Here is a 12,386-nt window from a genome sequence, read left to right as displayed (position 1 = left end):
ATGTGAGTAAATTTGGTTGTACACATTCTATCATCACAAATATATGTGACAAATTTATGTATTACTACATATGAAAACTTATTTTCATAACAACAAATAAAAGATGTTCTAATCTATTAAGAACATACATCAGGCTGGGTACGGTGGCTCACGCCTGTAATCCTACCACTTTGGGAGGCCCAGGCAGGCAGATCACTTGAGGTCAGGAGTTCGAAACCAGTCTAGCCAACATGGTGAAACCCTGTCTCTACTAAAAACACACACACAAAAACTAGCCGGACATGGTGGCAGGCACCTGTAGTCCCAGCTACTTGGGAGGCTGAGGCAGAAGAATCACTTGGACCCAGAGGCAGAGGTTGCAGTGAGCCAAGATCACGCCACTGCATTCCAACCTGGGCAACAGAGTGAGACTCCGTCTCAAACAAACAAACAAAAAGGAACATACATCAAGTAAAGACCAATTTTATGTTACAAATATAAAACTGATTTGTAACAGTTCTAAAAATATACAAGTTGACAGGTTTTGAGAGGTTTCGTTAGAATTATAACTAATTAGAAAAAGTAAAATTCAAGCACCAATATTGATTTGTAATCATTTTAATAATTATCAAGAACCAAAAAAGGGTAAAACTAGCCCCTCCAAATAAGGAAACTAGCAAAAAACAAAAAAGGGATAAATAAGCATTAATAAATAAAAATAGGGACAAAATGGTTTTAGTGAATGTAAAAATTTAGCAAGTAACAAAATCGGATGAAAACAAAAGATTAGATCCATTCAATTAATCTATATATTAGAGAAATACTTGTTCTTCTGCTTATGGAATTACCTAAACAAAATGTTTTTGTATGTGTCTGTCCATGCACTATAGAATAAAATATTTTTTAAATTACCCATTGTTTTGTTACTATCAGTGTTTTGTTTTCTCTTTATTTGCACCTATAAACCAGAGTTGACTGAAATCTAATTTAATTCTTTGAAATCACTTCTCTTTTCCCTAAACAGAGAATATTAAGGAAAATGAAGACAGTGGATGAGTCTCCTAGGTGTCCAATGAGAGTGTGACCTTTCACCGCTCTGAAACAGGTCATTAGTATGTCAAGGTTGGAGGATGAGTGATGAGTAGTACAACACCACCATGACCAGATTAACTTCAGGGCTGACTGAAATAAAACAATCACCAAGGACTACTGCTATAGGCCAATTCCCTGCTTTTTCTCTTTGCTAAACGTAGGAGAGCTATAGGACAGGTGATTGGGGCACTGAAGTTATGGAGCAAAAAGTGGTTATATAAAGAAAGTATTCTCCATGTGAAAGAACAAGAGTAGGTTTTATTACTGGCTGAGCAGTTTAGTTGAATGGTATGTGAACTTCTGGCTAGCTATAGTAATTCTTTAAACCTTGATCCCTTTTTTATGATAACATCATCCCTAACTTTGAGTAATTTTTTTAACTGATATGACTATAATTAAAATATTTTAATTCTCAACACAAAAACATAAGTATGTGAGATAATGCACATGTAAAACAGTTTGATTTAGTCATTCTACAATGCATACATGTATCAAAACATCATGTTGCACACCATATACATAATTTTTACTTGCCAATTTAAAAAATATTTAATTTAGAATATTTAAAAATAAAATCTAACTGAATCTGACCCACCGACCCCCAATCATGTATAACAAAGTCCACCATTAACATCATAAATTACAGTGTCACAAAAATCATAATTACTTTACTTTTAAATTCAGTTAACTTACCACATAGCAGGAGTGTTTTCTTTGGAAGTCTACATACCTTGGTTCATAAGCTCCGATGGGAAGAGCTGCAAGGTCAAAAGGTCCAAATCTTTTTCCTATCTCTTCAAAAGCAGGGCAATAACCAGTATCTCCTGCAAAAAAAAATCGATTCCAAGGCCCCAAGACAGACCAGCTGCCCCACAGCACCTTGTTGTCATCCATTAGAGTCCTTTTACACCAGTGCTGGGATGGTGTAAAGACAAAGGTGACCTTATCATGTCCGGGGACACAATTCTCCTCCCACCAGTCCAACTCAATCACATTCTCACAGCCACATTTTTGCATCCAGTCAAGAAGACCCAAAGGTACAAACCATCTCAACTCGTTACCAAATCGCTCATTCAAAGCAATGACAGAATTGTAGTCCAGATGGTCATAGTGGTTGTGACTGATAAGGACCGCATCTATTGGAGGGAGTTCACTTATTGTGCATGGGGAACGACGAAATCGCTTTGGACCCATGTACTGCGACGGTGAAGCACGAGAGCTAAAGATGGGATCCGTGAGAAATATGAGCTCATCCATTTCCACCATTACTGTGGCATGTCCCAGCCATGTGACTCTTAAGCCAGCTTCCCTCACTCCAGCTTCTTCAGGGTTAGTGATAAAATATGGCTTAAGCACTGGGAGTTCTTTGTCAAGTTCCTTTGTGTATAAAGAAAGCAAGACAAAAGAGTAGTTAGAAAAAAAAGTATTATATCATCATAGTCCACATTTTGACCTAAATAACAGCAAGAAGAACTATTTTCAGAGAACTAAAGTTATTCAATAAACTTGCTACACTTTTGCTTTTTTCTTGAAAATGCATACTTCTTTCTGAATCTGACTTAATAATCACGATAATATGGTAAATCTTCTTCATCCCAAATGCAAAAGGGAAAATTAAATTTAAAACTCTGAGTGCTGCTAAATGTATTAATTTTTTAAAGGCTCTCTTCAGTAGTGCCAGAAGTAGACTGGCCTAGATGCAGTCATTTTTTTATTGCCATTCTACTCAGCTGATGTATTTGCTGCTAAAAACTGCCTTAAAAGCGGGTCAGTCCCTGGAAATAGTAAAGAAATCTTATGACCATTTATTTGTAGCTCTTGGATCTCAGACATGAATCATGAATCTGATATTTTTCTTTTTTGTTTGTTTGTCTGAGACAGGCTCTCGCTCTGTTACCCAGGCTGGAGTGCAGTGGCATAATCAGAGCTCTCTACAGCCACAACCTCCCAGGGTCAAGTGATCATCCCACCTCAACCTCTCAGCTGGGATCACAGGCACGCAGCACCACCATATCCAGCTAATTTTTTATTTTTTGTAGAGATAGAGTCTCATTATGTTGCCCAGATTGGTCTTGAACTCCTGGGCTCAAGCAATCGTCCTGGCCTGCCCTCTCAAAGTGCTGGTATTATAGGCATGAGCCACTGTGCCTGGCCTGAATCTCACTTTCGGAGTTTCAAAATGGAGCGCTGTGATGATTCCTGGACAAATCACAGTCATAAATTGTTTTCCTCATTCCTTACCTTTCTGATTTTCTACCATTGATCAAACCAACGTGAATATGATCTCTTCCTGTGAGAAGCTGATCACTGAGGTAAGGGGGGTGGTAAATGGGTATAAAACAACAACTATAACAAAGTGTGAAGAGTATTATTCCTTGCTTATTCTATTTTTTTTTTTTTTTTTTTTTTTGAGACGGAGTCTCGCTCTGCCACCCAGACTGGAGTGCAGTGGCCGGATCTCAGCTCACTGCAAGCTCCGCCTCCCGGGTTCACGCCATTCTCCTGCCTCAGCCTCCCGAGTAGCTGGGACTACAGGCGCCCACCTCGTCGCCCGGCTAGTTTTTTGTATTTTTAAGTAGAGACGGGGTTTCACCGTATTAGCCAGGATGGTCTCGATCTCCTGACCTCGTGATTCGCCCGTCTTGGCCTCCCAAAGTGCTGGGATTACAGGCTTGAGCCACCACGCCCGGCCCCTTGCTTATTCTATATTTTATACTTGGATTAAGCTAGGCCAAAATGTTGTAGGTTGCAGCGTCACAGTCCTGGCTTTTATAAAGCTCTTTTACTGAACCGTGCTCTGGTACCATGCTATACAGCTGCATGGAGGTCTCTCATAGGAAGCTACCTCATGAAACTTGCCATGCATGTGTTCAGGCTGCAGATTTGGTACCACCTCCACCTTCCTACTTAACCCAGAAACATTTCTCTCCCATCTCGTAACAGGAAAAACTCTCCTTCTCCAGAGCACCTGGCTTTGTCATTTCTGTCACTGGGAAAACTCTTAAGATTTCATGCTACTCCTCTCTTTAACTAGGAAGTTCAGAGGAAAAGCTGAGGCCACCTACAGCAATGTGCAGCACATGATGGAACGTATTTCTGTATTAACTTTATTCTTGGCTTTATTTTATTTCTCTAGTCTAATAGTCCATTTTGCTCCTAGACTGGCTAGGTATAGTAATTCTATACCTCATCCATTTCTTGTTTTACTGCTTTATGTATGTTTGTAAGTTGCCACTAAATCAACTTTGAAAGGGTGTGGTATTGGATAAGTAGTTAAAATACAGGTCATGTTATAGCCTGATAAGAAGGAACGAAGAGCCCAGTTGCGAAAGACATCACAGATACAGTGACTTGTGTGAGTTCCTGAAGAATGATGAGAAATTCATGATGCAGAAAAAAGGAAGAAGGGCATTTCAGGTAGAGAAACTACCCAAGCAAAGGTACAGAGCCAAACAGGAATGTGGTGTTTGAGGGCAGGGGATAAATTAAATCTATAAAGATGGAAACACAATAAGCCTTGAGTGTCACGCTTCACTCTAAGACAATGAGGAAGCATCTTTTTTTTTTTTTTTTGTAGAGACAGGGTGGGTTTTGCCATGTTGCCCAGGCTGGTGTCGAACTCCCGGGCTGAAGCGATCTGCTTCCCAAAGTGCTAGGATCACAAGTGTGAGCCACCACACCCAGCCTAGGAAGTATCTTTTTGCCCTCACACATACACACACACACACGTACATATGTGTGCACGTGTGCGCGCGCACACACACGCACACACACACAGACATGACCCAATTATGTTTAGATAAAACAATTCTAGAGTCCAAATGATGGCATGGAGAGTGTCACAACAGTTGCCAGGATATGAAGAGATGAGGACCTGAGCAAAGGAGACAGCGGTAGACAGAGACGAGAGAGGACAGATGGGGAGATACTGGTGAAGGGAAACTGAGAGGTCAATGGGAGAGTCTGAATGGGAAGAAGGCCTGGACAGGAAGAGAAGGAGCAGCACAGGTGGAGGACAAAAACGTTTCTCTTAGCCACTCTAACCTTTAGTTTCCTCATCTGGAAAACGGGTATAATAATTGTACCTACGCTTCATTCCTGTGAGGATAGAATTAGGAGTAGCTGGGACATAATAAGCTCTATAAGTATTCCAAAAGAAGAAGCAAGGAAGTTCCAACCCTGACAACCAACCAGACACCAATCCTACCAATCTTTTGCATTTCTGTGGAGCTACTAACCTAGTTAAGATGCTAAGAAATATTCAGACATTCAAAGCTCTCCAGATTGCTCAACTATCTGCCTGTCAACTCAATCCATGCACAAGAGCCACCTCAAAAACAGCCAATTTAAGGTATAACTTAAGTCTCCTCCGCTGTAAAATCTCCACTGGCGCTCTACTGCCTGACAAAGTCTGTCTCACCTCCTCAGCCCAGCAGTGAGCTGCCCAGGGACTGCCTCAATTCTCTCTGGTTGTTTCATGCTCCTCTTTCACATGTGCTGTGCCCCATCTACATGGAGACTGCTTCCCACTCCTAGACTGAGCTCAAGAACCCTGCACAGTATTCATCCCATTTCTCAGGTTAAATTATCTTCCCCCTTATCCCTTCGGGCCATCTCTTGAGTCCCACAGCTGGAAGCACTCACTCCTGCCTCTCAACTTCCGTATCTCCCTATTCACACATCTCCTCTGGATATTCTGGTTATAGGTACACAGAATTTATCCTATGTCCTATGAAAGGTAGAATCATTCAGTGCTCAGTTTGATTAATGAAACACAGCATGTATTCAACAACATTTGTTGAATGGATGAGTAAATGAATGAATGTCAACTTTCAATCAGTTCTTAAATTTGGTAGTTAGGGTTAGTGAACAATGATATATGCCAAGTGGTATATACAGAATTAATGAGGAAAGGGAGAGCGAATGAATATAAACTGAGTACCTACTATGTACTCGTACTTGGCATCATATGGGGCACATAATGATGATGAACTACCTAATGTATCAAGTACTTTAGCATAACACAAAACAAAATACTATTAACAATAGCTACCGTTTATGGAGTGCTTATGTGCTAGACACTGTACTAACTGCTACTGGCTACTGACCACAACACTGGAAGTAGGTCCTATAAACCAGCTCCATTCTACAGGTAAGAAAACAATGAATTAGGGAAGTTACAGCACTCAGGCAAGGTCACCCAGCCAGACCCACTGTAGTAAAACATACTTCCTCTCATTAAATCTCATTTAATGACATGTTTTCTTAAAAAGTAACAGCCTGGGGTCCAGGTTGGGAGAATAAGGGGGTATGAATTTCAAAAGAACACAAGGAAATTTTAGGGGATAATATATATGTTCATTATCTTGATTGTGGTGATCTTTTCGTGGGTATATACATATGTCAAAACTCATTAAGTTGTGCATTTTAAATATGTGAAGCCTATGTTATGTTAAAACTATTTTTAAAATTTTAAGGCTGGTGCTGTGGTGCATGCCTATAATCCCAACACTTCAGGAGGTCTAGGCCAGAAAACTGCTTGAGGCCAGTAGTTCGAGACCAGCAGGGCAATGTAGTGAGATCCTGTCTCTATTAAAAAATAATAATAATAAATAATAATTAAATAATAATAATAGACCGGGCACAGTGGCTCACGCCTGTAATCCCAGCACTTTGGGAGGCCGAGGTGGGTGGCTCACCTGAGGTCGGGAGTTCAAGACCAGTCTGACCAATATGGAGAAACCGTGTCTCTACTAAAAATACAAAATTAGCCAGGCATGGTGGTGCATGCCTGTAATTCCAGCTATTTGGGAGGCTGAGGCAGGAGAATCACTTGAATCCAGGAGACAAAGCTTGCAGTGAGCCGAGATCGTGCCACTGCACTCCAGCCTGGGCAACAAGAGCAAAACTCCGTCTTAAAAAAAAGAAAAAAAAGAAAGAAAGAAAAAGCATATAGAAAAAGGCGTGGGGAGAGGATGGACTCTTGTTTACTTGGTGAAACCAATCACTCACGTGGCATTTTCATGGCTAGATCAAGACTTTCTTGGTTGGTCTTCCTTTTTGAAAGCTGCAAAATGGAAAATCCCAAGACTCATAATTAACCAGTACACTAGTTAATGTTTTACTTTTCTTGGGAAAAGGGAACAAATCCTAACATTTGTTCAATAGCTACTCTTTGCAAGGTGCTTTAGGTACACTGTGTCATCTAAATTTGTGAAGCAAATATTACTGCCATTTTACAGATGACCAGACCAAGGCAGACTGGGGTCACTAAGAAACTTGCCAAAGTCATACAAGAGGTAAATACCCAATCAGGAGTGAAATCTAGGTCTTCCTGACTCAAAAGACCTCTCTTTCACTAAGTCATGCTCCTTCAATGGCATACATATTAACTTACATTAAAATTAAACAATGAAACTCATATCTTCTTAATATACTTACTATTTTAAGAGTATGTGTTTGTGTGTATTAATGAGACAAAAAAGAAAGATGTGACTCAAATCCTTTTAAACCATGTTTTTAAAATATCACTTTTAAAGAAGACAAGATAATACTTTCCTTCCAACTGAAGGTACATTTTCACCATCTTAGAAAACTTTACTACCTATACTGTAATTTGCAACTCAGATTTTTAAATTAAAAAATAACATTTTTCTTTTTCATATTTATAAGATATATGTCAACACTGAATAAAGATACATGTGTTACCAAAATAACTCCAATTCAATTAAGTATTGATGCTAGGCCGGGCGCGGTGGCTCAAGCCTGTAATCCCAGCACTTTGGGAGGCCGAGGCGGGCGGATCACGAGGTCAGGAGATCGAGACCATCCTGGCTAACATGGTGAAACCCCGTCTCTACTAAAAAAATACAAAAAATTAGCCGGGCGATGTGGCGGGCGCCTGTAGTCCCAGCTACTCGGGAGGCTGAGGCTAGAGAATGGCATAAACCCGGGAGGCGGAGCTTGCAGTGAGCTGAGATCTGGCCACTGCACTCCAGCCTGGGCGACAGAGCAAGACTCCGTCTCAAAAAAAAAAAAAAAAAAAAAAAAAGTATTGATGCTAATGTTTGACATTTTTGCCATGTGTATTAAGAGTATAAGATCTATCAAAATGGCTTAGTATTTTTAAACTCCTTGATTATAAGAGAAAATGCTCTTAATATTTGGAAAATGCAGAAAAATATGAATAGTTGCCATCATTATACCAACATGCAGAGATTATAACCACTGTTAACATTATGATCTGTACTTGTAGTTCTATTTTATGAATGGTTGCGATCAGAGTATTCATATTTTCTAGTTTTATAAAAAATTGTATATGGTGACATTTTCAGTCATCCCTACGACTCTATGAGACACAAGGTTTAAAAATGAAACAAACAGGGCCAGGCACAGTGGCTCACGCCTGTAATCCCAGCACTTTGGGAAGCCAAGGCAGGTGGATCACCTGAGGTCAGCAGTTCAAGACCAGCCTGGCCAAACACAGTGAAGCCCCGTCTCTACTAAAAATAAAAAAAAAAATTAGCCAGGCGTGGTGGTAGGCGCCTATAGTCCCAGCTACTCACAAGGCTGAGGCAGGAGAATCGCTTGAAGTCAGGAGGCAGAGGTTGCAGTGAGCCGAGACTGCGCCAGTGCACTCCAGCCTGGGCAAAAAGAATGAGACTCCGTCTCAAAAATAATAATAATAATAATAATAAATAAAAATGAAACAAATTATTGAGGAAATTGTTTAGAATGTAAATTTGTTTTGAATTGCCAAAATTTATTAAAATTGAAAGACATTGTTTAATTAATCTTCTCTGCCATGAAACTCCATCAGGCTGTCTACAAAAACCGCTGGGAGGCTGAGGGTCACTAGAGCCCAGGCGTTTGAGGCTGTAGTGATGAGTCTCAAAGGTCTACTGCACTCCAGCTTGGGTGACAGAGTGAGACCCTATCAAGGGGTAAGCTGCATGCTTGCTTACTGTCTGTGGTCATTAAAATCCTAGATGTCTCTAGGAAATCAGGTCTGCCTGCACTTCTCGGAGACAAGCATGAATTTTGAGTTCTTTGCTTCTTTAAAACTTGCTGCATGTGCACTGTTGTCAAGCTGATTCTCTATACCTTTAAAAGGTCTCCAAAAATCTGCACTCAATCAATGGATAAAAACGTTACCAATAATAAAACCATAAAGCTAGTCTAGACAAGTGAGATTCTATCATTTCAACTTCCAGGTTTCCGTTTAATGCCTGTGTGCCAATGGCTGGAGTTAGGCTTGCTCTTTAGGACCTCAGCAGTTATTCTCATCCCTCCTTTGGGACACAACTGTCCATAAGGCACCAGCAAAAGCCACACTGCATCTGCACCTAGCATCATTCCTCCCAGGGACCAACTCCTCAGAATGTAATTTTTTTTTTTTTTTTTTGAGACAAGGTCTTGCTCTGTCACCCAGGCTGGAGTGTAGTGGCGTGATCTCAGCTCACTGCAACCTTTGCCTCCCAGGCTCAGGTGATTCTGCCTCAGCCTCCCAAGTAGCTGGGATTACAGGCACATTCTATTGCTCCTGGCTAAATTTTTGTTTTTTGTTGTTGTTGTTGTTTTTGGTAGAGATAGCATTTTGCTATGTTGCCCTGGTTGGTCTCGAACTCCTCAGCTCAAGCAATCCACCTGCCTCGGCCTCCTAAAGTATGGGTATTACAGGCATGAGCCACTGCACCTGGCCATGTAATATTTTTAAAAAGATAAACACACAAGAAATTTTCTTAAATTACAGAGAATTGATCCAGGAGGTCCAAAATAGAACTACTATAACTAATAGTCATTTTAGAATAAGAAGATGTAGGGAAGGACATTTTCAAAGACATAGACGAAATTTCCTAGAACTGAAGGAAATGGATTTTCAGACTGAAAGGGCCCACCACACACAGAGCATAATGAATAAATAAAGAACTACACATCATGGCAATTTTCAGAACACTAGTACCAAAGAGAGGATTCTCAAAGTCTCTAGAGAGAAAACAAAGGGTCTGTTCAAAGGATCAAGAGTAAGGATGGCACTGAGCTTCCCCACAGCCACACTAGAAATAAAATTATGGAGGCAATACTCTCAAATTCTGAGAGAAAACTGTTTCCAAACAAAAATTCTATACCCAAACTATCAATTATGAGTGAGAATAAAGACATTTCAGACAAGCAAGTTTTCAAAAAACTTACTTTCCATGTACCCTTTCTCAGGAAGCTCACTGAAAATATGTTCCACCAAAATGAGAAAACGACACAGAAGGAGGAACAAGTGGGATGCAGAAAATAAGGGCTACCATAGAAGATACAGGGGAGCCCAGGAGGCTGATGAAGGGTGCCCTAGAACAGAAGCCGGCAGAGACCCTGGGAAAGCATCAGCTCGGACTACAGCCCAGTGCTGAACGACCACCTGAGAGTCTTCCCTCAGGAAAATGGCACTGAGAGGCCAGGGGAGGCAGGAAGATAATCATCATAAATACACAGAAAGTCAAGCCGATGAAAGAGATGTTATTAACACGGCAGAGGGAGAGGTATATAAGGAAAGGAGACACAGCCATGGTATTTACTTGGTTCACCAATGAAAAATATTGATATACTCAATGTAAACCATGAAATCAACTTAACCTAAAACTGTGATCTATCTATTCTAACAGAATAGCAGAAGGCCAAATAGAATCATCTTAAGTAAAACTAGTACATTGAAAGGCTAGGAACCCAGAGTCAACTTTTCAAGGTCTGGAAAAGTCATGTGAAGCTCCCTTTCACAGCTTTGGCAGCTTTATCCAAGGGTTAAAAGCCAAGTACTCTAGGCCATGCCTTCACCCTCATAACCCATATTCCATACACATACCAGGCTACTACCTTCCAGAGCACGTAATACACTTTCTCACCTTCATGACCTTGTTCATGCCATCATCTACCTGGAAAATCACTGTCAAAATACTTTTTAGTTGTCTAGGCCCAGCTGAAATACTCATCTCCTCTGTGAAGACATCTCCAGCTCTGCCTGTCAGCATCACGTTCCTTCCTGTACCTCTAAAGCACTCTGTTCCTACCTCTAGTTGCCACCAAATCAGGGCTGGTTATTCCTATATGCACTCTGTTACTGAATGATGAACTTTAGGGCCTAGGTTACACCTATCCACTTTATCTCTTCAGACTAATTCTACGCCTTATGATATACAAGGGCTCAAATAATTAGTCATATATTAAGAGCAAATATAAAGCATTCAAAAAAGCCAAGCGCTACCTCTTTAGAACTTGGAACACCGCTGTGATCTTTCTCCATTATCAGCCATTTGAGAACATTTGGAATAGAGAGGTTTTTCCACGTTGGCCACGGATTCACAAATCTCCCATCTTTTCCTTTCTTGGATTTAGTTACATCTTCTTCCAGTCTATAATCCAGTTTAAAGCTTTTCCTGGAAAACCTAGAGGAATCACTTCCTCTAGAATTCCGTGCTGAATTTTGACGTTTTCTTACTGCTTCTTTAGGGTATTGGCTGCTTGTCATCACGGACTGGTTGCTTTCATTTTCATCCATGTCCTTTGGTGAAGAACTGAAAAAAAGGGGGAAAAATACTGAGTTGAACATAAAGGTAGTCAAACATAACACAAGGTACCATTTGTTAGCCAATAAAAATTTCTCCAAACTTATAAAAATATTATGTCTGTATTAGCTGAAACTTTCTTCCTGCAAAGCACAATTTTAGAATATAGTATTACATCTTGCTAAATAAGAAAGATGTGCCAGGCGCAGTGGCTCACATCTGTAATCCCAGCACTTTGGAAGGCTGAGGCAGATGGATCACCCAGGTCGGGAGTTCGAGACCAGCCTGACCAACGTGGAGAAAGCCCATCTCTACTAAAAATACAAAGTTAGCTAGGTATGGTGGCACATGCCTGTAATCCCAGCTACTCAGGAGACTGAGGCAGGAGAATTGCTTGAACCCTGGAGGCGGAGGTTGTGGTGAGCTGAGATCACACCATTGCACTCCAGCCTAGGCAACAAGAGCAAAACTCCATTTCAAAAAAAAAAAAAAAGGGAAGAAAGAAAGAAGTTTACCTATTAGCATAACTGCCAAAAAGCCCTTAAAAAATCCTTTATCTCCTGTAATCCAAAACAACATATTTCCCCAGTCAGCATGTAAGCATATTAAATTTTCCATTTCAATGACGTTTTGTAGAATAAATTAATGTACCTTCATGAATCTATAATATTTTCATACATGTATTTAAAAAACATTATTGTTAACAATGTATAGTAAGGACTGCTTCAGTTCCTTGAGAGAATTTAGTAATTCAAGCAAGTCACA

At 40.3% G+C, this 12,386-nt stretch overlaps 1 protein-coding gene across 5 annotated transcripts in view; it reads right to left on the bottom strand.

Annotated features, from left to right (window-relative positions):
* Nucleotides 1–12,386, bottom strand: part of NAPEPLD (N-acyl phosphatidylethanolamine phospholipase D) — a 49,069-nt gene that overhangs the window by 16,835 nt on the left and 19,848 nt on the right. For all 5 annotated transcript variants that reach the window (XM_033193666.1, XM_033193667.1, XM_033193668.1 and 2 more), the window contains exons 2-3: nucleotides 11,321–11,630; nucleotides 1,802–2,448 (exon numbers count right to left, since the gene is read on the bottom strand). In XM_033193666.1, coding sequence (XP_033049557.1) covers nucleotides 1,802–2,448; nucleotides 11,321–11,630 — 957 coding nt within the window. The remainder of the gene's footprint in view (nucleotides 1–1,801; nucleotides 2,449–11,320; nucleotides 11,631–12,386) is intronic.

Source organism: Trachypithecus francoisi, unplaced genomic scaffold (genome assembly GCF_009764315.1).
Source record: "Trachypithecus francoisi isolate TF-2019V2 unplaced genomic scaffold, Tfra_2.0 Lachesis_group4, whole genome shotgun sequence".
Classification (NCBI taxonomy): Eukaryota; Metazoa; Chordata; class Mammalia; order Primates; family Cercopithecidae; genus Trachypithecus; species Trachypithecus francoisi.
The sequence above is the reverse complement of the archived record's forward strand: the minus strand, read 5'-3'. Positions and strand labels throughout refer to the sequence as shown.